The sequence below is a fragment of the Phaseolus vulgaris genome, chromosome 5 (genome assembly GCF_000499845.2).
Source record: "Phaseolus vulgaris cultivar G19833 chromosome 5, P. vulgaris v2.0, whole genome shotgun sequence".
Taxonomy (NCBI): domain Eukaryota; kingdom Viridiplantae; phylum Streptophyta; class Magnoliopsida; order Fabales; family Fabaceae; genus Phaseolus; species Phaseolus vulgaris.
This window is the reverse complement of record NC_023755.2, coordinates 7,404,879-7,430,612: the sequence shown is the minus strand read 5'-3', so window position 1 is coordinate 7,430,612 and position 25,734 is coordinate 7,404,879. Positions and strand designations below refer to the sequence as shown.

The 25,734-nt window shown below is 32.1% G+C and overlaps 2 protein-coding genes and 1 long non-coding RNA gene across 40 annotated transcripts; 1 reads left to right on the top strand and 2 right to left on the bottom strand.

Moving 5' to 3' along the window:
- Positions 1 to 541: 541 nt before the first annotated feature.
- LOC137835045 (BTB/POZ domain-containing protein At1g04390) lies at positions 542 to 12,746 on the bottom strand. 38 transcript variants are annotated; one of them, XM_068643343.1, is made up of 12 exons: positions 12,469 to 12,744; positions 12,151 to 12,289; positions 11,048 to 11,555; positions 10,818 to 10,951; positions 10,295 to 10,737; positions 8,987 to 10,120; positions 8,373 to 8,525; positions 2,291 to 2,819; positions 1,793 to 1,931; positions 1,477 to 1,530; positions 1,182 to 1,342; positions 542 to 1,025 (listed from the first exon to the last, which is right to left on the bottom strand). In XM_068643343.1, the coding sequence occupies exons 1-8, from the start codon at positions 12,570 to 12,572 to the stop codon at positions 2,399 to 2,401; spliced, it is 3,036 nt and encodes a 1,011-aa protein (XP_068499444.1). In that variant the 5' UTR covers positions 12,573 to 12,744; the 3' UTR covers positions 542 to 1,025; positions 1,182 to 1,342; positions 1,477 to 1,530; positions 1,793 to 1,931; positions 2,291 to 2,398. The 38 variants fall into 38 exon arrangements, with proteins under 38 accessions (XP_068499444.1, XP_068499445.1, XP_068499449.1 ...); XM_068643344.1 differs by having other exon boundaries at positions 1,477 to 1,527; XM_068643348.1 differs by having other exon boundaries at positions 1,820 to 1,931.
- A 6,609-nt stretch (positions 12,747 to 19,355) lies between these two features.
- LOC137835044 (uncharacterized) lies at positions 19,356 to 21,126 on the top strand. The gene is made up of 2 exons (XR_011085003.1): positions 19,356 to 19,550; positions 20,810 to 21,126. It is a non-coding gene; the product is annotated as an uncharacterized lncRNA (long non-coding RNA).
- Positions 21,127 to 22,602: 1,476 nt separating this feature from the next.
- On the bottom strand, positions 22,603 to 25,527 carry LOC137835042 (pentatricopeptide repeat-containing protein At1g79080, chloroplastic). Its single transcript, XM_068643340.1, has 2 exons — positions 23,515 to 25,527; positions 22,603 to 22,976 (listed from the first exon to the last, which is right to left on the bottom strand). The coding sequence occupies exon 1, from the start codon at positions 25,251 to 25,253 to the stop codon at positions 23,538 to 23,540; it is 1,716 nt and encodes a 571-aa protein (XP_068499441.1). The 5' UTR covers positions 25,254 to 25,527; the 3' UTR covers positions 22,603 to 22,976; positions 23,515 to 23,537.
- Between the last annotated feature and the right edge of the window lie 207 nt (positions 25,528 to 25,734).

Below are 25,734 nucleotides of genomic sequence, written 5' to 3'. Positions count from 1 at the left end.
ACAATTTATTAAAAATTCACTTCTGGAACAACCCCTCATCTAAAAAAACAAAATGATTTACTGGAAATCAAATTTTCACTTCCATATTGATCAATCCGCAACACAATCCCAAATCCCGATTTCCAGTAATCACAAAATCTCCATAGCAACTCATGCTCTTAAAAAAAACTTCATTCTTACCTCTAAGAGTCAAGCAACACTTCGACAACGCAACTATTCCTCCACCTTGCTCTGCACGGCTAAAATGACCCTCTACTAACGTCTCAAATGAATGAAGAAGAAGAATAGTGTCAAAGAAACTCATCTACGATGTCCTTTTCCGAATAAAAGGTCAAAACTAATTTCAGAATTTTAAAAATTATAGGTGTGCAGGAAGAAAACATAAAATATTATTTTGTAAATAATAATGTAATTTTTTTTATAAATTATAGATAATATGATTTAATCAATTAGTAAAATAATGTCTCAAAGTAGTTCAATCCACTACATACTTGATATAATCTAAAGCATAAAAAATTGAAGTTAAATAGCATGTAGAAAATTATGAAAAATATTTCAACTGCAAATAGATAAAATAACAGGATATCTCACGAGAAGTTCAAAAACCTCTGCACACAACGTTAATTTTTCTCAAGGAGATAAACATGGCTAACTCAGAACAACAATAAAGAATGAAAAAAAAAAACTACTACAACGCTGAAATACAAAATAATCCATGAGGCTAATATCATATATGGTGTTGGGATACAGTGTCACACATGGTGGAGAGCATTTAAAATCAGCTTGAGTAACTATTGTGCAAAGGAGACAATGCCTCCAGCAATCTTGGACGTGGTCAGAGAGTAGGGCTCCATCATACATGCCACCAAGAAGATCACTTTCAAGTTTTGATTCTACTACGACGTGGCACCTTGGCAGAATTTAATAAAGATGAATTTGATGCAATTTTCTGTGACTTTGCTCATCTTAAGAATACCTTGTTGATGCTTACATGCCTAGTCTGCGGGAGATATAGCTGGCTTAGTCTGTTTGTTCAAGCCAAGAACCATGAGAGAATGAGAAGCTCAAAGTTTGGCACATACGCAAGAAATCACATTTCAAAGAAAAGCTGAGGGGAAAATGTTGACTTATTAGTTTAGTTACATGGCTGCTGTCAGCAACTGCAAAAGCCAAGAAAGTACCTTTTTGCTCCCAAAAACTCTTTGAAAGTGTCGAGAGCTTGAATAGCAGAAGAAGCAGCTAAACACAGGTATCAAAATTTTTTGTTTTTACTGCCGAGGAAAGGATACTAATTGTTTGGGTCATCATTGATTGTATGAACAAGTATGCGCATTTTGTGGTCCTGTGAACCAGTAGAGATAATTAGTGATAGGGATACTCTTAGTGTGAAGAAGTTTTCGGAAAGAGTTCATGAAAAACAAAATAGTTTCTTGTCAGTTGTTAAGAGACGAGAAAGTGTTCAAAGTAATAATTTACTTGGACTGGAATGGAAAATTTCTCAAAGCAGATTGTTTGCATTAGGAATACCTACTAGTAACATAAAAACACAATTAGTTAGAATGCGTTTTCAAAATAAAAGAGAAATGCCTACCAAAAATTAGATGGAGGAACTCATGAATTACTTAAAAATGATTTGCAGACTGAACTTTGAACTAAAGGTTTATGAACAGAAATCAAATGACATTCATGGCATCTTCAACTGCAATTTAAATCCAAGAAAGCACCTCAAAAAGTAGAGAAAGGAGGGAGCAAATACAAATTGACTATGATAAATTATTTTTTAAGGAACTACCAAGTGATACGAGCATTCTAAACTGACCAAACATTATATTTCTTCAACGAGCAACAAGTTTTCTCTAACCTCCACCACAACAAATTGTTTTACTTGCTTTGAATCATGGAGCAAGCCTCATCCCAAGTCCTTCTGATGCCTACAATCAATATATAGAAGAGACCAACAGTTATTAACAAATCACCTGGTCATAAACCTTTGTTCGAATATAGCTTTTCTTTCACTCATTTAAAAAAGAGGGTATAGAGCTGTCAGCTCAGAAAAACCAGTAAGCAAGAGCAAAATGAAAAATAAATATTGACAAGGGAAACGGAAGGAAGAATAGCACATGGTATAGAAATTTTTTAATGTCACTAATTATGCGGATTTTTCTTTTCAGATTTTAATGAAAAAGCAGAAAACAAAAAGTTATGGGATTCATATCAAAATTCTAGAAGTAATTTTAGAACCTAGAAAATTAAAAATATTAAAAATAATGAGACAGAAATGTCAGCATACCATACTTGACAATTCGTAGCTCCTACAAAGAGTTAGTATATGCCTCGAGAATCTCCTGCGCTATGAATCATCTTGAGTATTGAATCACCTAAAGCAATTTTTGCTTTCTTAGTTAAGTTGAATAGAAGCAGAATAAATCAAGTGAACTAGCGCATCATCAAATTCTTCTAGTTCACCAGAATCTCGTAATAGACGATATGAAGGAGCCATGAGATTTGCCGAAATATCAACTAACTTCCACAAAGATAAATTATAAGCCATTTTGATTATTTTAATGGACAACCGCCAGGAAGAATCAAGACAAGACATAATAACATTCCAGCAAGCTTCCTGAATATTTTCCAAAATCCAGAACTCAGAAAGCCAATAAAGCTCCACATATGGTTGTAGATTAAATAGCTTTTCTTTATCATCCATATTATCCCACAAGCATCCAGAGGGAGGATCAGGTAGCTCATCAGAATAAAACCACTGCACTAGTTTAATCAATGCTTGCCAGCTAATATCAACTTTTATTACTTGTGAATGACTGCAACAATGAATGAATAATATTTAAGAGAGACCAATAGGAGACAGAATCCAAGTGTAGAAGGAAACAAAAATTAAAGCAAAGAGGCTTGCAAAGTGTCTCATTAGAAATGAAAAATTCTTGCACCTGATTTCCAAGGATATCCTAGACAAACTGAGAGTTGAAATGAAGTTAACATGGAAGAACATAACAATGCAAACCATTATGATAACAAAAATGATTGCACGTCACTTCCAACCAAGGGCTCAAGAATACCATTAGTGAGTTTCCAAAGGATAGTTAGAATATGTTTGTGAAGAAAAACATATCAATCTTTATCTATAATCGCAAGGTATGGGGTGAGAGTTGATTCCCACATTAGAAGTTTTAGTGCAGTGTTTCCAAGTCCTTGGGCTCCAAGGTTCTTATCAGGCTTTTTATAGAACTCTCAATAAATATACTGAAAAGGGCATATTATTTAATGAAAAACAGAGCCTAAGCTCCTTACAACGAGACCATAGCTTACGCTCCTAAGAGAATAATCTTCTCGCTGAACACAAACCCAAATCTTAAGTGATTCCACTATCCCACATTCTTCTATATTCCCATTCTACACTCCCCTAACCGAATTTCCCAACTCAGAACCCTTCTATTCTGCTCTATTCTTTACCCGTTTACACTTTCCAAGTTTTGGGTCTCAACATTTTGGCCTACAATCTGGTCCAGTGTTCTATCACTTCCTCCCACTAACGGAGCAACCTTGTCCTCTAGGTTGAGATGAGGAAATTGACTGCACAAATTATGCTCCTCTTCCCATGTAGTATCCTCAATAGCAAACCTTTCCATTGCACCAAAAATTGTTTGATTGGGCAATTGTTCTATATAACAATTCTACTGTTCAACATGCTCAGGTTCAAAGTGGTCATCAAGTTCCACCTCCAATTAGTGTACTCTCCAATAGCCCTTCTTAGTTGAGACACGTGAAACACATAATGGACCTTATAAGGAGGCAACTGCTATTTATAAGCCAATTCTCCTAACTTTTTCGATCACCTCAAAAGGACCATAAAATCCCATGTAGTATCCTCAATAGCAAACCTTTCCATTGCACCAAAAATTGTTTGATTGGGCAATTGTTCTATATAACAATTCTACTGCTCAACATGCTCAGGTTCAAAGTGGTCATCAAGTTCCACCTCCAATTAGTGTACTCTCCAATAGCCCTTCTTAGTTGAGACACGTGAAACACATAATGGACCTTATAAGGAGGCAACTGCTATTTATAAGCCAATTCTCCTAATTTTCGATCACCTCAAAAGGACCAAAAATCAAGGGGAAAGCTTTCAATCATGCAACATGCCACAGATTCTTTGTTCATACCCACTCCCCCACTTCAAATGACTGCATCCTACACCTTTTGTCAGCATATTTTTCATCTGTTCTTATGATTTACTCAAATTATACTTCAAACAACAAAGCTTCATCCCTATCCTGTAAATCTTGTGCCACAGCTTCTACTTTCACCCAGAAAGAATAGCATAATGATGGTGGTTTTCTTCCATAAACAACCTTAAATGGGGTCATACCAGTAGAGATATGATATGTACTATATTGCTAAAATTCAGCCCAAGTAAACCACTTTGAACAACTTCTAGGTTACTTTGAAGTAAACCAAAGTAAATAAGTTTCCAAACATCTATTTATCACTTCTGTTTGTATGTCAATTTCTAGATCGTAGGGGGATGACATTTTCAATATAGTCCTCTGCACCTTGAACAATTCCTGCCAAAAGACACTGACAAACAATGGGTCTTGATCACTAAGGATGGATTTTGGATTCCAGGTAACCTCACCACTTCTCACGCAAACACAACAGCAACACTCTTTCCTGCATATGAATGTTTAAGTAAATAAAATGTGCAAACTTAAACAGATAATCAACCACTACTAGGATAACAGTAAAGGTTGTAGTAACCTATATGGTGAGGCAGCATCGTACTGTTGACATCGATAAGTATCACATTCGCTCACAAATTCTTGAATCCTCTTCTTCATACCAAGCCAATATAAGCTTCCTGTTATCCCTTAATATGTCCTCAAAAACCCAGAGTATTCCCCATATGTGTAGTGTGAAATTCTTTCAAAAGTAAAGGAATTAAAGCAGGGGATGAGGAAATTACTAGCCTCCCTTTATGCTGTATAATGTCTCTTTGTAAGCTAAACCCAAGTCTAGCACTGCTACACATTTCAAGTCTTCCATAATGCGTTTTAGCTGGATCAGCTAGTACTTCATGTCACAACTCTTCTTCTTGTTCCCAAATGGGAGGAAGCAAACAACAACTTGTAATCTCTCTCCCCATCAACATGCAACAAGGCATCACCGCCTTGTTTTCTGGACCTAGTTTATAAACCACCTTAAAATTGTAACCCAGTAGCTTTGAAATCCAAAGTTGTTGATTACAACTAACCACTCTTTGTTGCAGTAAGTTCTTAGGCTCTTCTGATCTGTTAAGACAACAAAATTTCTTCCAGTGAGATAATGCCACCAATGTTGAACTTATAGTACCAAAGCCATTAATTCTCTCTTATACTAAGTTTGATAAATTTCTATTGACAAGAGCCTTACAAAAATAGAAATAGGTCTGCCCCCTTACATTAGCACAACTCCAATTCCTTTATCGCAACCATTGTACTCAATTTCATAAAAGTCAAGAAGAGCCAATATCGGAGCAAAAGTAAGAGCCTCTTTTAAGGCTTCAAATACTGAGAGAGGATTTGTACCCCAACAAAAACTATCCTTCTTAGTTAGCTCAGCCAATAGCTAAGCTAATTTCCCATACCCATACATGAACTTCCTATAATAACTGGTAAACCCCGAAAACCCTCTTCAACCTTTGACATTATGAAGGATTGGTCACTCCAACACACTTCTCACTTTAGCAGGATTCATGGTAACTATTGAAGATCTCATAAAGTAGAGATAAGGTCAAATTATAGTATATAAATGGGACAATCTCCACCTTATAAGCCGGTTTTGTTAAGATGAGTTAGGCTTAAACTCACTTTCTAATACAACATCAGTCTATTCAAGTGAGTTTTGATGGGCCTATCGTGCCCCTAGCGATCGGACCACTACGAAACCACCCACAATTATCTAGTTCCACGCATGAGATGTTCATGCCTCAGCATGAAAGGTGTGTTGGAGATCCCACATCGACTACCAATTTATAATATATAAGTGGGGATAATCCTTATCTTACAAGTCGATTTTGTGAGGATGAGTTAGACTTAAACTCACTTCCAAATATTATATCAGAGTCTATCCTAGCAAAATTTGTTGGGTCTATCCTGCCACCTACTATCAAGTCACTATCAGACCAACCATAAATATCTAGTCTCACGCACGAGATGTCTATGTCTCGGCTTGAGAAGGTATGTTGGAAATCTTACATCGACTAGAGATAAGACCAATTTACACTCTATAAATGGGGGAAATTCTCACCTTACAAGTCGGTTTTGTAAGGATACGTTAGATTTAAACTCACTTCTTAATATATGATATCAGAGTCTATCCTAGTGAGATTTGATGCACCTATCGTGCCACCCGCTATTGGGCTTCTATACAAATGTCTAGTCCCACGCACTTCGATGTGAGAGAAGTGTGTTAGAGATTCCGCATCAACTATCAATTTACAGTATATAAGTGGAGGCAATCTGCATCTTATAAGTCCATTTTGTGAAGATGAGTTAAATTTAAACTCACTTCTTAATATTAACTCTTGATAATGACCCAAATTCTCCACTTTTTTCCTCCAAAAGGTATATTTCTTCTTGTTGGCTACATAGTAATTATTCTGCAACAATTGTAACACTTGCTGAATGTGCAATAAATACACTTGCCATACACAAGGATGTCAAAAAAATAGACACACACCAACCTCCTTAAATAAGTTTTGAGAATTTGTAGATTGAAAAGTAGTTGAAGCAGCCATCAAGCCAAATTCATACGTCCTGAATGCCATTTTATGGATGTCAAGTTCTCACGCTTGAATTTGGTAATCAGATTTGAGATCCAATGTTGAGAAATAACAAGTTTCATTTAATTCATCTAAAAGTTCACCCACTACAAGGATGAGATACTTGTCAAGAATTGTTACCTTACTAAAACACACATAAGCTAACAAGAGTCTTTTTTCTTAACCAATATCACTGATTTGAGCTATGTCAATTGCCCCCTGTTGTAGTAAATCAGTAACCTGATTTTCAATCTCATTTTGTGCAGAAGTGGATAATGGTCCAAGCTAACATTCACAGACCCTTACCAACTTCCAATTCAATCACATGTTCAATATCCCCTTTCGGAGTAACCTCATCACCTTCTTGAACACCCCTAGAAAATTTCTTTCTGCTGAAATGAGTTTAAGTTTAGATCAACAGTTGTCATAAATACATTTGCAACTCATCCCCCATTTTCAGGTTTTCCATCATTGACTTCCTTCAAAACCGGAAAGATTTTGGACCCCTAACAGACCTCACACCATTAGTAGAAAACCCTTGTAGTAAAACTGGACTTTCATGGTGCACAAATTTAAAAGTCATTTTCCCCCAATTCATTTCCACTTTTCCTAGTCTTTCAACCACAACACCCCTATGGTCACATCCAAATCAAGACTGAGCATCTATAGTGATGTCAATTCCCTCCAATTGAACGTAAAGATTGGAACAAATACCTTTAGTTGTATTCCCATTTCATGAGTTGTAACAAGGATCTCGAGAAAAATCATTACTTATGGAAAAATGAAGTTATGCAATGCCCCACTATCCACCATCATCATTACTGTGACCCCTTCAATATTCCTTCAATCCCCATAGTTGTTATATCATCAAGGATACCATGAAACAACCAACACAGACTCAAAGTTCTACACTCCAAATCTTCCTCTCCTTTTCTATTTGTGACCTCATCATCTCCCAAAATTAAATTAAATTGCCTCTTAGGCCATTGGTGTAAGTGGTGAAACTTCTCCCCACAACTTGCCATTTCAATGAGCAAAGACTTTCTGAAATCCTCCAAAAACTAAACTTTGTTTGTCACTTTTGGGGGCATTGGGAAATTGGATCCAGTAGGTTGGACCAATTAATAGAACTCTCAAGAAAATATACTGAAATATTTAATGAAAACCAGAGCCTAAGCTCATTACAGCAAGACCAGAGTGTATGCTAATGCTCCTAACTGACTCCTACTATCCCACATTCTCCTATATTCCCATCCTACACTCTCTTAATAGAATTTGCCAACTCAGCACCCTTCTATTCTGATCACTTTTTCACCTACATTCTGCTCAAGTGTTCTATCAGCCTTGATCGGAGTTTAACCAATAACAGGTTACATAGATGTTGGTCAACAAAGAATAAGTAGTAGAGCACCCATGCATGTCTGCCTTTTGACTTTTGACCATGTACATGTTCAATTTTCATGAGCTACAGTTTGAATAAAACGCAAAGCTTTTCATCATTTGTAAACCAGAAAAACTGTAAAATAGATCAATTATCAATATCTTGATCAATAATCACCTTTCTTGCATTCCTGACCGGAACAAACCTTGTAGATAATCACAACCAGACTGCAATATAACTTTGTGAACATGCATATGGGGCACTGTGTTAGAACAAATATTGCAAGTCCACCTGACAAGCTCATTTGATTTAGCTGCCAATATGACATCCCTGAAAATAGATTGAGAAAAATCAGAATTTCTATCCCAAACTTTGCAAACAAATGTTAGCAATGCCAATGTTACTATTCCTCATTGCATAGAAAGTATAAACATTTCAATTGCCCTAAAACCACAAAGTCCGTAAATATTTAATCACTAAGAAAGCTCCAATTAGTAAATTTAACAACTAGTTGCCTCAGTATACTTGATAATACAATTGCATTTAGCAACTGCATCCAACTTCAATAGTCTTTTCAGAAAATTAACTCATTTTAAAAGCACTGAATCAATCTAAAAAACTATTAAATTGAAAGGCTGCTATATAAGTATATGTGTGTGTGAATTAATACACTGAATTTTGTGGGAATGAAAGATGGAAATGGACATAAATGAAAAAGAAAATGAAAGATTACAACAATCATGAGCAATTTCAAGATATTTATAAGAAGTTTATCACGAAGCAAACCATACGAAAAACAACTTCCAGCTAAACCAAAAGATGAAGTAAGATTGAAGCTGGGGAAAGGTAAGCCCCACTTTGGACGATGTCTGTGAAGCATTTGGAACAAAGGTTGTAGATTGCAGCGCTTAGCGAGAATTTTTAGCTTCTTTGCTGTTTCTTCACTGCCATGTAAGCATCCCAAGTACACATATTCCAACAACAATACCAATGCTTCATAATCAACATGAGAAGATAATCGAACTTCTCTCATGGTCTCTCTAACAAAATTATCTGCTATCTCTTTAGAACTCTTCCTACAAGGTAATAATTGAGGAGGCAGTAGTGATGGACATCGAACAGCAAGAATAACAGCATGAACACTCAGAGATTCCCCCTTTGCTAGAACAAGCTTCATATCTGAGTATTCTTCCATATTGAGAGATTTCCCAATCCTTTTGGCTAATTCAGTTGGGAAACCGTAATATCCAAAATAAGTTAGAAGATAAGAAACATACCATCTCACACCAGGACTGAAAGAGCTGCTTTTACAGATCTCTTGAAGTTTGCTAACTAACTGTGGACTAATGTTTGTCACCTCTCTAGAAAATTGCTGAGGATTCTCTCGTAAAAGGTCACACTGATGAAGAATTTCAGTTAAGCCCAACAAACTATAAAATAAGAGAACATTGGAACCTTCCCAATCTCCTTTGTCAAAACAGCAACAAGACCTTTCATGGCATGTTGTATGCAAATGAGGAATAAAGCTCTGCCTTTCAATATGAATGTCATTATCTAAGCACCGTTTCAGAAGAAGAACAATCACCTTTATCCCTTTGCTCTCAATGATACATCTTTGGTACTCTGGTAAACTTGAAAGACAAGTAAACCCAATTAAATTAACAACCAGTTGAAGTTTATCAAATGATCCATAGCTTTCCAGGGATGATGTATAATCTAGAGTATGTAGTAAGCTTTTCAAACATGGCATGCCTTTCACCTTTAGTACATCAGATAATAAGAATCTAGTGTGTGAGGAGATGGAATTGCATGGAGAATGAATCATCATTAGAACAGCCCTTAATACTGGTTCACTTTGAAAATGATCATCAATATCCTTTTGACAAATTCTGCACCATTTTTCAAGTGTATCCACAAAACTCAAGCTATAGAGAAAGGGAAAATTAGAATTAGTGAATTTGGCAAGCATCAACAGGTGAAATAAAAGGTCAGCTGAAAATTTACAGAAATATAATCAACAGCAGTAGCAAGAAACTGAGACATAGGATATACACATGTTAAATCCATCAAGAAATGATAATGGAAGGAATACAATTTACCATGCACATGTAATTAGTAAGTTGATGCAGAGCTCACTACCATGAGTACAAGGGTTTAAATTTTCTCCACAGTGAATTGTAAGCCACCCAAGAATGTCCCACAGATAACTCCTAATACCAAGATGATAATTGCCTTTCAATCCCTCTTTTGCAATATATATTTGTTTTTCCAATGACAAGACAGGTTCAAACAATTGGTCTTGAATATTTTCAATCAGAAGATTAAGAAGGACTCTATCAATTCCTTGTTTCCAAAAATTGGTATGATGATCACCAGCCCAGCGAGTTATTAGAGCCAACTGGCATGCTTCCACTGACAAAGACCCATGGTTGTTTCCAATTTTTTTAGAACTCAGCCTAGTTTCTGTCATTCCACAAATTATGGCCTCAACAAGAGCTTCACCACACAAATCAACCACTTTTAAACAATTATCTTGGGATCTCTGGACAGATAAAAACCAATCTTTGTTAGGAGCAATACTTTATATTACAGTGGTCATCTTATAGAACAATGAAATGTTACCAATAGGCATTGAGCAAGCCTAAACCCCTCTATCCGAATAGCATGAGGGTTTGATTTTCCCATTGCCTGCACAAACATTTGTGGAAATACTTCTTCATCCTCTATAAGTTTTCTTGCTGCAGAATCACATAAAGCTGGTAACAACAATAGAAAATAGTTGGTCTAGAGAATAGATGATAACAAGGAAAAGTGTTTCGGTTGTAATGGAGAGCAGAGTGATATTTTAATACCTATAGACGTGTACAACTTTAGAAGTGCTAGTTTAGTAGAACTATCTGTCTTTGTATGGATGTTTGCTAAACCTTTCATAAGTATTACATCATTACAAACAGGGAACCTAGACGGAGGCCAGCGCCACAGTATAGTGCTCAAAAGTAAAGTCATCTCTTCAAAATACTCAATTTTCTTTGCACCTTCAGCAAAATCTTTTATATTTCCAAAAATTTGAAAGGAAGTCTCCATTTCTTTCAGTGCTTCCATAACTTCCTTCTCACTTGTAGCACTCAAATTTGAGATTACAAAATTCAAAGCGGTAGCACAGGGTATAGCAACTTCTACTTGATGTGAAGATAGCAAGGATGATAGACAATAAACAAGATCCAACATATGTGATTGCAATAATGGATTGGGCAGAACACTAACTAACTTAACTGCAACAGTTGATGCCATGCTTAGTAAGGCCTCACTTTTGCATTGAAGAATCCATAATAATGCTCCCAAAATATCAGGAACAGATTCCTGAGGAAGTAAAGCAATTTAGGAAAGCACATACTTCATTGTTATTTGAAAATATCAGACCAATTTATTTATATCAAATCATTCTACACAAATTATGAGTAGGAATTTACATTTGTAACTATTTTCAAAAAGTATCAGTTTGGTCTGTGAAAACATTATCTGTTTTCACTATGTCTACTGTTTTCAAAATACAGGACACGTAAAAACAACCTTTTAATGTTTTTTTTTTTTGTTTTCACCTTTTCTTGTATAAAGATCAGAAAACAGGAAACAAAGTGAAAATAAAAATGAAAACATAATTTTTTTTCTCAGACCAAACTGCCCCAGTGCAATGCTTTCTTCGATTTATTTATTTATACTAGTAATAATTCATTGTAATTAATTCACCGACAAAAATATAATCTTAACTTCGTAAGAATGCTGAGTGCAATTGACTCAAGCAAATTCATAAAAAGAACTATAAGTTTCACAAGTATAGATATGTACATTTCATTTAGAAAGTCTAATGGACTGGAATAAAACTCCTAATTCAGGTTCATATGTGCTACTTACTAGACTTAAAAATCCCAAAAAGAAAAGGAAGCAAACTATACACCTTAACAACAGCATGACGTGCTGCACGTGCATCTCCCAATAAGGAATCAAGAAAGGCACCAATTGATCGTAATACATTTTTCTGCACTTCAATGTTGGCGCACTGCCACCTCCACCTCTTTGTCTTCTCATCAAAATGTCTGCATTCACAAAGAACATTCATAAAGAATAAAATCACAACAAGAACAACAACTCACGAAATGAAAAACACAATTCAATCACTTTCAGGCCCCACTTCGTCAAACACCAAAAAGACAGAAAATTTATTGAAAAGAAAACGGAATAAAAAATTAGAGGAAAGTGGGGTGGGAGTTAAGACCTGTTGCCAAGGTTTAGGGTATGGAGAAGACGGCGATGGAGGGTCTGCATATGCGAACTGATGCAGCGATCGTTCTGTTTCTCTTTGTCTCTGCCAGATTTCATGGTCTCTTCCTATTATTAGAGAATTCGGAAAAAAAAATAGAGAGAAAATGAGAATCAAAGTGGAAGAAGAAATTGAATCTTGTTGTGTGTGTTGCAGAGAGAAGGTGTCAGTTCAGCTGTGGAAGTTTGAACACCGCCACAAACTCCCCTTCTTTTACAAACTCTGTATTTCGTAGAAACCAGAAAGATGAGAAAAATAAATAAATATTTATTTATTTTATAAGTAATTAAATAAATTTGGTAGCTCCCAAAATGTAATAGGTAAGGTATAAAGTCTGTAATATTAATATTTTTTTCAGTTAAAAAAACAGAAAATGAAGAAAACTTTGAAATGGATAAAATAAGTAATTAAAATGAAAAAATAAATAGTTAAAAAATTTGTAAATAATAAATAAAAGTTCATATCTATAAAATTAATGATAAATTAACAATAAAAAAATTATTCCATAATTATATTTATAATATATGAAAATGTGGATAAAAGTTTAATAAATATGATTAAAGAGATTAAAACATTCATTGTTATTTTTCAAAAAAATTGTAAATTGATACTATAATAAGGATTTAAATATAATGAAATAAAGGAAAAATAAGACCTAAAGAGTTTTAAATTTGGATTTGAATTAAAATTATGTTTATGTTTTTTTTATGTCAATGACATAAACTTATTATAAGTAGTTGAGTCTAGAAAATCAAAATTGTTGGAATAATGATTTCTTGTGTGTTTTGGTATTTAACAATTGAGTCTTAATTCTTGATGGTTTTTTATACCTTTGAAACTTCTTCTGACTGTTGGATTGGGATGAACTTGTGAGTCTTTATGTGATAAACTTTGTGTTTGAGCTCCCAAATAGACTTTATTAACTTCATCCAACATGTATACATGATTAATGTACATGTTGGAATCGTTGTGGACAGGTTTGCATGTAACAAGCACATGAGAACATGGGAGGTAAATTTCTCGAACTTGTCACAATTGCATAATCTTTCGTCTAGTCTAATGAAAATTTTTCTAGTTGATTGAACCTCTGTTGCATTGATCATCTCCTCAACCAAGAACTTTGTGTTGCTTTTGTCAAATTCAAGCACTTTATGAGTGTTTGGTTTTGAATGAGCATCTTCTAGTGCCTTTTATGAAACTTCAGAATAGACATGACCAACATTAATCATTCTCTTCCTCTTTATGTGAAAAATTTGCTAAACTTACATATGTAGCAAATATCATGGAAGATATCAAAAGAATCATTTTTTTCAAGGACTAGATTGATGGATTCAACTAATTTAGTCATCAAATGACCCCATTATTTGCCTTCATCTCATGTAAGTGCCCGCTCATATATAGGAATTTCATTGATCCAATTTGTTGCTTGATGGAAGCATCCTTTAAGCGGCAGGGAAAGACTTAACAAAAGAACTTTCAATTTCTCCAAGTTTCTTAGAAGAAACTAGAGAGACACTCACCTCCTAGGAAGATCCCTTAGTGGAAAACCTAGGAGAAGAATAGTCTTATTTTCAAGACTTTGAAGAACAAGAACACATGCAAAAATGCAACATCAATTCTCATTCCAATTCAAAAAAAAGTTAGAAGGGAAGGGGGCTTTATTTATAAATAAAGAGGCTACTTACGCTCAATGTTTTAGGTGATGTGAGACTAAAGAGTGCAAAATGTAGTTGCACTTGAAATTTTCATCACCTCAAGTATCCAAGTTCCACATCTCTCAAATCAAGACTCTTTAATGTGTTTATAAGCTTTAATGCGCATGGGATGTTTCTGTGGTCGTATGGATGAATGAGTTAATTGTGTGTTCTCCCTTTTTGCCTTTCCAATTAGGGTTTTGAATTCCCTTTTGCATTAGACATAATAAACATTTATGTTGTAGTTTATGTGGAATGTTAAGGCTTATTACTAAAAATAAATGACTTAATTGTGTATACAAACTTGACCCATAGGTTTTATATACTTAACCTTGACATAATAATACATACAAAAGGGTCACTATATATTTTAGGGCATCCAATTCTTGATAGTATTACACATTTGAATCCCAATATTTCAAGGATTAGAAGAATATACAACAAACTACTCACCATGTTATTTCACATATATGTAGACACACACAATGAACTAGATCATAGTGAACAAGGAAATAAGAATTTAGAACAAAAGAAAATACATAACACTTAACAAACATTACTCATAATTGTTATTATCGTATGCTTGCCACAAATTCAAATCAATCAATTAAATACCTTATGTTTTCTTAAACACATTTGAATCCCATTATTTCATGGATTAGATGAATATTTCCATGCTTGTAATGGTCAATATGAGTGACTAATTATTTTCTTTGGGATTGATACTAATCTGTTCAAACTCTTATGTATTGAGGTGATATTTATTTATAATATTATGTTCTTCATTGATGATTGGTAAATTTTATTATTAAAGTATGAATCTTTATTCATGAATTTGATCCTTAGATTTGACTGGAGAGTACTTGTAAGTATCTGAACTAAATGATAATGCTTAACGTATTTGTTAGAAATAAATTTGAAATGTTAATAATTTTATAACATTTGTTCATAATGATAAGAGGTTTTTATAAATATGCGAGGAATTGATATTTAGGAGACATTTTTAATAATTTTGTATGCGAGAAATCGATATGGATAATTTTTATATGTACATAAATGTCAATCAAGATGGAATGTTATATGTTTTTATTTATTGAAAATACAAATGAGTGAGAATGATAAACCCCAATCCCAATTTTCCCATTTGACTCATCCAAATCATTTACTTTGATTTTAATTAATTTCTTACAAATTCATTATACAAACACCCTTTCAAACAATCTTTGACACGTATTTTCATAGTTAGTGAATATTATATTTGAGATTTTAGAACAATTCCTTATGAGTTCGATATCTGTTTTTAGGAACAAGTTATTACTTCTGACTGGGTATACTTACTCTAAAATAGTCATCAAGTAACCATAAGGAGATGTGAAAAGCACGAGAATGTTACGCATACATAATGTATTGAATGCACGATGATATATATCCATTAGGGATCTTAATGTTCTAAGAGAAACATGAGATGTAGCTAGAGTGTTCATCCTACTCATCATTGATACTCTATGGCTATGCTCATTCACAAAAAGAAATGAGAACCAACAAACTAGATAGAGGAGAGCGAGAATTGGAATCATAATGGAATACATAAGAAAGTGAAGTTAGAAAAAACCGAGAAAAAGATAAGTGTATGTTTGTGTGAGAGGATGAACTAATTGCAAGTTGATTTCAAGCTGAAAGATGTTAAGATAAGTTGGGAGTAGAAAAAAGTATAAAAAGAAATTAGAAGCTGAAGAGAAAAAAATATACAATTAGAAAATGAAACAAACAAAAAATTGAATTTGAAATTGAGACAACAAAATTTATTTACATTTTTTGTAAAATCTAGTTATCTATAATGAGTATCTAAATCTAGATAATAGTGATAAAAATTTGAAGTATATAATGATATGATAATTAGAAACAAAAAATAGGTTTTAATTTTATTATTTTTATGAACAAAAATTAGTCTATAAAATAAATTAAAAGTGACTAAAACATTGTTTCTAATTACATCTTAATGAGAGATTAAAAAAAATTGTTTTTTAATAATTATGTTTTATAATTACTAGTTACTAAAAATATAATATCTAATTATAGTATAAATTTATATTAATCATAAAAATTATTTTAGATACTAATAATTTTTTAGTTTATAAATAATATATAAATTAGTCAATAAAATGAGTAATTATTTTAAATTAATTGATATTTAATATTTTTTGTGTAATAAAAAGTATGATTCATATTATATATACTAGCAGGAACAACACTATCGCGTCTCTGTATCCGCATTTTTTATTTTTATTATTTGTATATATTTATGTTTAATATTAAAATTCGAATAAAAAATGTCATTATTCGCACACTTATATTAAGATTATAAATTTATAGTTCATTTTAATAAATAAAAATACATATGAGAAGACACATAAATTATTTAAATACACGATATGCTGTGAAAGAAACATATCCAACATAATAGTTATATATAATAAATTTACAAATGTCATACAAAATTATAACAAATGTCATACAAAATTATAACATAAAAGAAAACAGTAGTTTACACTAGTTTTTCAGTAATAAATTCTAAGATATCAAATAAAGATTGATATTCAATCTTTCATTTTCCCTGTTAGTCTACATCTTTTATAGTATTTGACAATATTTATGAATTTTATTTTTTAATATTACAGCATGTATCCATATTTTTAAATAATTTCTTATAAAAAAATACAAATATACATGCATGGTATATTAAAAATTAGAATATACAAACATGTCAAATATTAAAATATGCATATACATAAATTTATAGTAAAATTAGACAATGTCAACATATGTGTTTCCGTTAATAATAATAATTAGTTAATCATTGAAATTAAAGATTAAAAAAATAACAAATAACATAATTATTTACTTTTCTAAACTTGATTTTTTTAAACAGTATTTTGATGTTCATTTGTTAGGATAAACCTATTGGAGGGAAATAAAGAAAATATTTATTTTAAAAACAAATTGTATTTTTAAAATAATTAATTATAAATATATAAATTTTAAGATAATTACTTTCTGTACAAATAATTATATTAACGTAATATATAAATATAGTTATTAATGAAAAAGATATACAAAACTATTTATAATATGTACGCTTTTTCAGATTTTTAATATTTATAAAAATAATTATCAATAATATTTATATATATTAATTATTAATTTTTTAAGAAAAATAAATACGGTATAATATTTTTTTATTAAAGTGAATTAAATCATTTATATTCTTTTTCATAATGTTTATAAATATATCAATTATAATATTTTATTATTTAAATGTTATAATTGTAATTTGACTATAATATCACTATAATAATTTCCATAACATTTATATAAATACTGGAAATCTCTATATATTAGGATTATAATGAATTGTAGCAATAAAATATATACTATAAAACTATTGTATATAAAATAAACACATATCACTTCTATCATTGATGCTTGACACATTAGACACTTTCTTCTAAGGTGCAAATCATTTGCACATCTTGAACATGTTTCATATCTGTAAAACAAATACAACATCAATATGTGAGTGATTTACATCAGGTACAAACAAAATTACTCATTTGTCAAAATAAGACTCATTAACAAAGGTTTAAACTTAAAGAGATGAATATATAATGAAATCAACCTTTCACATTCATTTTTCCATAATCAACAATAAAGAGAAGCACTCACCATCACTCACCATATGCCTTCAATAGTGACATCGAAAGTTGGCTCAAGTCATAAACATTTAGAGTAACCATGTGACCCTCCTGCAGTCAAATATCAAATTTTAGATGTTAGGGAGAAACAAAAAATTATGAAAACAGAGACATCAAAAACACATATTAATGATAAGTTCATATGTTTTAGAAAACAACTAACCCCTTGCAATCTCTCTTTGTTGCTTTCAGTGGCATCACCTGAGCAAATATACAATCATTAGGAAAAAAAAAGTCAAATAACATCAAAATAAGTATAAATTATAAATTATTATAGTTTAAATCAACTCATTGGTCCTTTCTAAATCTGCCTTCGGTTTTAACACAAAATAAATTTTAACAGTAAAATTAATAAATAGAAACATGAAAATAAATACTACATTTACACTTATAAAATTTAAATGACATAAAAAAAATTGAAGTATAACAGATGAATTTCGGTGAGTGATATTGGTGGGAAATTCCCTTTATATATAAAAATTAAATGTATTAAATAACTTAAATATAAATATTAATATTTTTAAGGTAATATAACTATCATATACAAATGTCCAACAAACATACAGAAAAAGTCAAATACAAATTTTCACCACATGATTGTCCCACAATTTTGAGAGTGGAGTGAATAATTATTCAGTAGCAAAGTAAACAAATTATATTTTACAAATTAATCTAAATATATACAGCAAATAAAACTATTTTGTCAATAATAAATATTTTAACTGTTTAGATTGAACTTAAATAATAACAGCTAGCAAAAATACTTAACATTTGTATTACATTAAAATATAATAATTTTATTATTTTTATGAATAATTAATTAAAAAAAATATTCAATTAAAAAAATATTTATAATTTTATAAAAATAGTATTAAAAAACTATATAGTCGTTATTTTTTAAAAGAAAAAGTTATTTAATTATTTTAAAATTATAAACTATTCAATTATTTCATTAAATAAATTGTGTTTTATTTATTAGATGGTATAATATCCAATTAAAGATAACATCAAAGAAAATTACTAAATAATGTATTTTCTTTATATAATAGTATAGATAATGGTATAAAATGAGTATTATAATAAAAGATATCATTGATCATAAATAAATTTTGTAAAAAAATTATAAAAAATAAATAAATAATTTTGATAGTTTTTATTTATTTTGTAGGTAGTTTTGTTTATTGATAGTTATTTTAATTTGAAAAAGGTTACTCAAAAGAATACAATGGTAAGAATTTGTATGTAACAAAAAGGAAGTTATAGAATAATTATAAAGTTATGATTATTTTTAGTTTTTGTTATTGGTGAAAGGATTTTCTATTTTAACTCTAAGTAGTTTTCAACAAAAGTTATTTTTATCATCGGAAAGAAGTGACACTTTGCCTCAAATATATTTTTCATTATTACAATTATGACCTTAGATAACCCGACCCGACCCATAAAGAGAGTTAGGGCTTCGCGCTTATCGCTATAAATACTGAAACAAGGGTTTTTGTCGCCACAGGTTCACATTCAGGATCATCTTCTGCAGAAAATCGACATCTTTGAGAGAAAAGCCTGAGAGTTTTCGTTGTTCAAGATGAGAGCTAAGGTTAAACGCATTTCCTTTCATTATTCATGTTTATATCATGATTATTTTATTTTGTTTATATTTTACGTGTTCTGAGCTTTTAGGATCTGAGTATAATTATGAATTTGTCTTTGTTCTCGGGAATTAGGATGTTTCACTTGATTGTCTGATGTTTGATGTGGTTTTTTTTTTGTTCAATATTGATTTTGCATGGACTTTTTTTTGTCCTTTCTGAATTGCTGATGTATTCCTTGGAAGTAGACTAGTATGATATTTGCAGTTTGTGGTTGTATTTGATTCGAAGGAATTCGATGCACTGTTTGATTGTGGAAATTGAAAAGGGGATATTGTTTGTTGGTTTTGGTTTTCGCAAGTGCCTTCTTGGGTAGAAAGTGAATTGCATTAAGTATTGCATTTAAAATTATTAGATTAGCTCTGAATTTTGATTCGACTGGATTTGGCGTTGTTCACTACATGGGTATCGTTTCTTGGGTTCCCTTGTGGTACAACCTCTGGATGCTTGTCTAATTGCTCAAATGGCAGGAATTTTGAGTAGTGTGAGACATTAAGAGGTCGTTGGGATTGTCTTCATGAGGAACATATTTAGGTTAATCAATGATTCTTGAATCCCATTCTCTGAATTGACTAGTGAATTTTGTTTTATGCATTTTCTGTCAAAAGCATCTGATTGTTTTACATGTTTGGTTCAAATTTCAAACCAGGGGAATCCTTTTAGTGCAAAGGAAGGGGAAAGAAAGTAATAGTATATACTGTAATACGGCAATTCCCGATAATGAAGGGGAGAGTAAGTAAAATTTCAAGGATAGTTTTGTCAACAAATTTTGTGAACACATTCTAATAATGGAGGTCTTCTTTTCTCCCTAAATATGGGTGTGGAGGGATTTTAGCCCTTAGGAAAACCATGTAAAACTAATAGATTTCTATCTTCTCCTACTCTCCCTTTTACTTCACCAATGCCGAATACATTGTAAAGGAAAGGTTAGGGATTTGGCATTGTGGAGGAGAGTGATAAATGAAGGAATTTGGCTCTTCTAAATTGTGTGAAATCATCACCTATTTATTTCTTTAAGTTGATTCTCTGACTGCAGAGGATTTAAATCCTGAAGGGGTATTGCAGCAAGTTGTTTCGTATGTACTATAAAAAATTGTTTGGTATCATTCTGCACAGGATATATATGTACTTAACCTACTATGGCTGTTGCAACAAGTTTCTGTTTTTCCCTTTTGTATCATACTAATGTAATGTTCCAATGTATCAGTGGAAGAAGAAGCGCATGAGGAGGTTGAAGAGGAAGCGCCGAAAGATGAGACAAAGATCTAAGTAGGTGCTTGATCAGGAGTCAGATGAGCTTTCCTTCCTATCTTCATGGCATTTTGGGTTGTGGCTCGAATGATCATGAGATCTAGTTGGGAGGGGAGGCGTATCTCACGACTCAGTTTAGCATCAATGCATTAAGACTATTGAGTGGGTTAAGTTATGATGAGTGTTTTTATGGAATCTAATTATGTACTGTTTTTGTATACTTCCTGGTTTACCCGAATAGCTTATATATATTATTAGTAGTATTTTATTTTATGAGTTACCTGAAATTTATCATTTTATAGAGATGCCAAAATAGAGCTGTCTTCATGAGTTGACAGTGCAGGCAACAAAATTGACCTATAATTTTCAGATTTTCTTACCAGGTTGCCTTTTTTATCAGGTTCATTTAACTTTTCTCTTTTATAAAATTATTATTATTTTTAAAGTAAAATTATATTTTAAACTTGTATTCATACATTACTATTTATCTTTATTCATATATCAAATTATTGTATTTATTAATATGGTTTAAATTTTGCACCTGGTTCCAGTATTATATGCTTTACACCGGCTAATTTTTCACACATGTAATCATATTTAAATGGTCATTTTCATTATAAGAGTAGTCTTATGTGGGACTTTGAAATTACTTTAAAAGGAAATAACCATTATTATCTTCATTGGAAGATAAATTGTATCATATAGATAATTAAGTTTAAAATAAAATATGTAGAATTGTAAATTGTTTAAAATTCTTTAGAGTTTGTTCTATTAAAACTAAATTTAGTGAGTTGCTTAGTCATGTTGTTACGCAATATAGATTATAAATTGCATTTTTCAATAATGTAAGAACCAGCTCAAAAGAATTGCATTTATTTGATTGTTGATGTTTTTAAATAGAAAATTTTATTTTTATAACCTAGGATTTTATTTATGATTAGGGTCTTATGTTTTATAACACTTATCTTAAACCTATGACTATATATGTATATAATTCTTGTAATTAAAATATCCTAAGTTTCTTATAAAGAAATTTACAAATACACTTATATATAATTATATTTTTTTTAAGATCAATTACGTTTTTTTAGTTTTTATTTACAAAATTAAATTTGGTATCTTTACTTTTAAGGGGTTTAGTTTAGTCCTTTATAATTTACTAAAAAAATTTGTTACTTTTTTTGGTCCAAATGCCGTTTTAAAGTTGCTAGTGCGATTTAAATGGAAAGGATTACATTGATTCTATAGAAGATTAAGAGAGCACTGAACTCTTTAAATACCAAATTATATTATTTTTTAAATAAAGTGGCTAAAAATTATTTCCTTATTATGCTTCTATTGTACACTAATAAGATTTTTATAATATTATGAAAATTAATTTGAATTTTATTCTTCATCTATTATTGTTTCTATATCATTAAAAGAGTATAACTTTTAATTTATAAACTTGTTTTCATTAAAAAATATCAGAGTAATTTTTACATATTTTTAATAACACTATTATTTTGTAAACAATTAACTAATACTGTACTTTAAAAATTGTTTTCGATATCATCAGTCCACATGTTACTTAAATGTTTTTGTAATATATATTATATAATTATACTTTTATATTAAATATATATCGCAATAATTTTTTCTTTCTGAAAAAATGTTATATTCTCACCTTTTACAAAAGTAATTGTTTGCATAAAAAGGACATTCTCAGAACCATGCGATTCCTGAATATATCATTTAAAAAAACACATGAAAGTAAAAATGATTTCAATTTCAGATTCTTGATATCCTAAAACTTTCATTTGTAGTAAAAACACCCCATCTAAGTGTTACTTTTCCAGGCATAAGTAATACCAGGAACTATTCCTGCACAACTCAACATGAAAACGATACATTTCCATCCAAGTTTATATTCTCAAATATTTTTAATCCTTGGAAGAAACACAGACAGAACATCATTTCTAACAATAGTAAACTTGTGTTTTGCCTGAAGTCGATGATCTGTATCAGTCTTGAAGAGTTTACACAGATATATTTTACATAATCTTTAACCTTTTTCATGATATATTGATATCTGAAGTGCCAGGGAAGAACATAATGTCAATGTGTAATACTCCTTCAACAAACTGAAAGTTCCAAACGATTAATGTAGAGAAAATGGGCACAAGAAAGATATGTTAGTAACTAAGAGTCTAGATCTTACTCAATGTATGTACTACTTACTCCTGCATACTCAATTAGGATATGCCAAAAGGGAAATTCAAAAGCACATAAGGAAATAATGGTAAGTAATGAATAGTGAGTTAGTAGTATCTGGGATTTAGAATTTATAGCTTGCAATAAATGAAATGTTTTCACTGGAGAGGGTAAGCACACATTCACAACGCAATAAAAATGCCATGTAAAGTAATTTGTAACCAAGAAACAAATCTACAAATCACTCAAAGAACTCAAATCGCCAAAATAGGTTAAATCTAAAGCAAGGGAGAAAATGCATCAGCGTTGTATTATCTTCTTGAGCCTTTTCATTATTCATCTCTAGAGATTATATTTAATCAAAATTCCAAGTATTTGGGAAATTGTTTTACTTACCTAATCAACAATCTAGGGACAAACAAGCTGAGAAAACTCCATTCATATCTGAAGGCAGATATGGCTACTTACTTTGAGTTAGGGGGTATATGTCACTACTCTGCTGCTATTAATTCCTTGAAGTCGAATTGCATACAAAGCCTTTCAACAGTACTTTGGCTCAGAACCTCCTTCCCACACAACTCTTTCAACAGGTCTGCAGCTATATCTGTCTCCTCTTCAAAAGCAAGCCCTTCCACAAGAATGGTATAGGTATTCTCATTCGGCACACATCCTTTGTTAACCATCATCAGAAATATCTCTATTGACATGTCTGTTCTCCGAGCTTTGCAAAATCCAAGTATAAGTGCGTTGTAGTTATCAATATTAGGAATGTGGTCATTTTCTTCCAAAATCCTGAATATCTTAAGGGCTTCATCTAGCATTCCTTCCCTACACATTCCTCTTATCATAGATGAATAGGTAAAGGAATCTGGAGTAAATCCATACTTTGTCATTTCGTATAACATCTGAAAGGCTGCATATGTGTTCCCTTTCCTACACAGGCTTGCAATCACGTTTTTGTAAAAATCATGCATAGGGTTGCTTTGTTTACTACCCAAGCTTTGGATTATAAAGAAAGCCTCCTGCACCTTAGCTTGCTCACACAGCATTGCAACAGCACAGTACGTTCCATCATTAGGATTACAGCGTCGTTGAATCATTTGGTCTATACATTGAACAACAAGATCCACTTTCCCTTCCTTGCAGAGACGGGCAACAATCGGATTATAGCTAGTAGCACTCACCTTGAACCCACTCCTTGTCATTTCATCCAAAACCTGGAAAGCTTGTTCTGTTCTTCCATGAAATGAAAGTGAAGTAATCAATATGTTATAAGTAACCACCGAGGGAGACTGGCCCTGTTTATCCATCTCTGCAAGAAGTTCGTTCGCTTCCTCCCACCGCTCTTCATAGCACAAACTCCTCAGCAAAATGTTGTAACTCACAACACTAGGAGTGAACCCTTTTGCAGGCAATTCCCTGAAAAGCCTGATAGCATCTTCAGTTCTCTCTTCCTTGCACAACCCAGTTAACAGCACATTGTAACTGACCAAATTAGGCTTTCCACCCTTGGCAATTATCTCATCAAGAAGCTTCCTGGCATCATCCACTCCCCTTTCCTTATACGCCGCTTCCAGAAGGAAAGAAAATGTGAATGCATTCGGGACCAAGCCCTTCTTTGTCAACTTATCCAAGAGCTGCAAGCTCTGGTTCAAGTTGCCATGCATGCAAAGGCCTTTAACAAGAGTGTTGTAGGTAACAGTAGTAGTTGGAAAACCATGCCCCTCCATCTTCTCAACTAACTGAAGTGCATACCCAATATTGCCTCTCTTGCACAGAAAATTGAGCAAGTATGTATAAGAGGCTGCATCAGGCATAATACCTGAATCAACTATCATATCCATCACCTTCACAGCCTTTCTAGCTTTGTTAAACTTGCAAAGATCATACAAAAGCTGTGTTGCTTGAGTCACCTCTGGCTTTTGGCCCTTACCTACCAAATACTCTAAATGGAGAAATGCATCATAGACCCTCAGCTCTTTACCCCTAGGGTCATTCCTCCCACCTCTCCATTTGGGGAGATTAAAAACCGTATCTTTTGGGGCAATGGCAATCTGGGTCGAAGCCGAAACCCTAGAAAAACCCTTGTTGAGGGAAAAAGTGTGGAGATTCGGAAGTTGGGAGTGCAAGAAACCGCCACAAGTGGGTCGTTTTGTTTTGGGGGATAAATTTGCAGCTGGTGACACTGTATTCAGCAGTGAAGCCATGATTGAAGTAGGAAAATGATGTATAACGATGGTGAATGAGTCCTAGTTGGTCAAGTTTCGCACATAGAACAAAAATTAAGAAACATTGTGCATAGGTTCTGCTCGTACTTAGTAGGGATCTTGAAACTAATTTCACTGAGTTCACAGTGAAGAGTGAAGATTGATCCTTCGCTAGAATTAACAAGTGAGAAAGTGAGTGTGAAAGAGAAAGAGAAAGAGAGAAAGGTACCAACAACTGAGGATTTTCATTCAGCAGCGTCAGCTACGTTTGCACCACAACTACGTTTTATCGTGTTATCCTAACACAAATAGTTTCTGTTTTTTTTTTCTGAGATAAAAATGGTTGCGTTATTTTCACATTCCACCAACGAACCCTTTTTCATTATCAACCATCAATACAAAATAAATGGATTATAACTATATCAAAATTATTAATAAATTTCACTTTATTTTTTCAATCAAACAACTAATATTATTTATA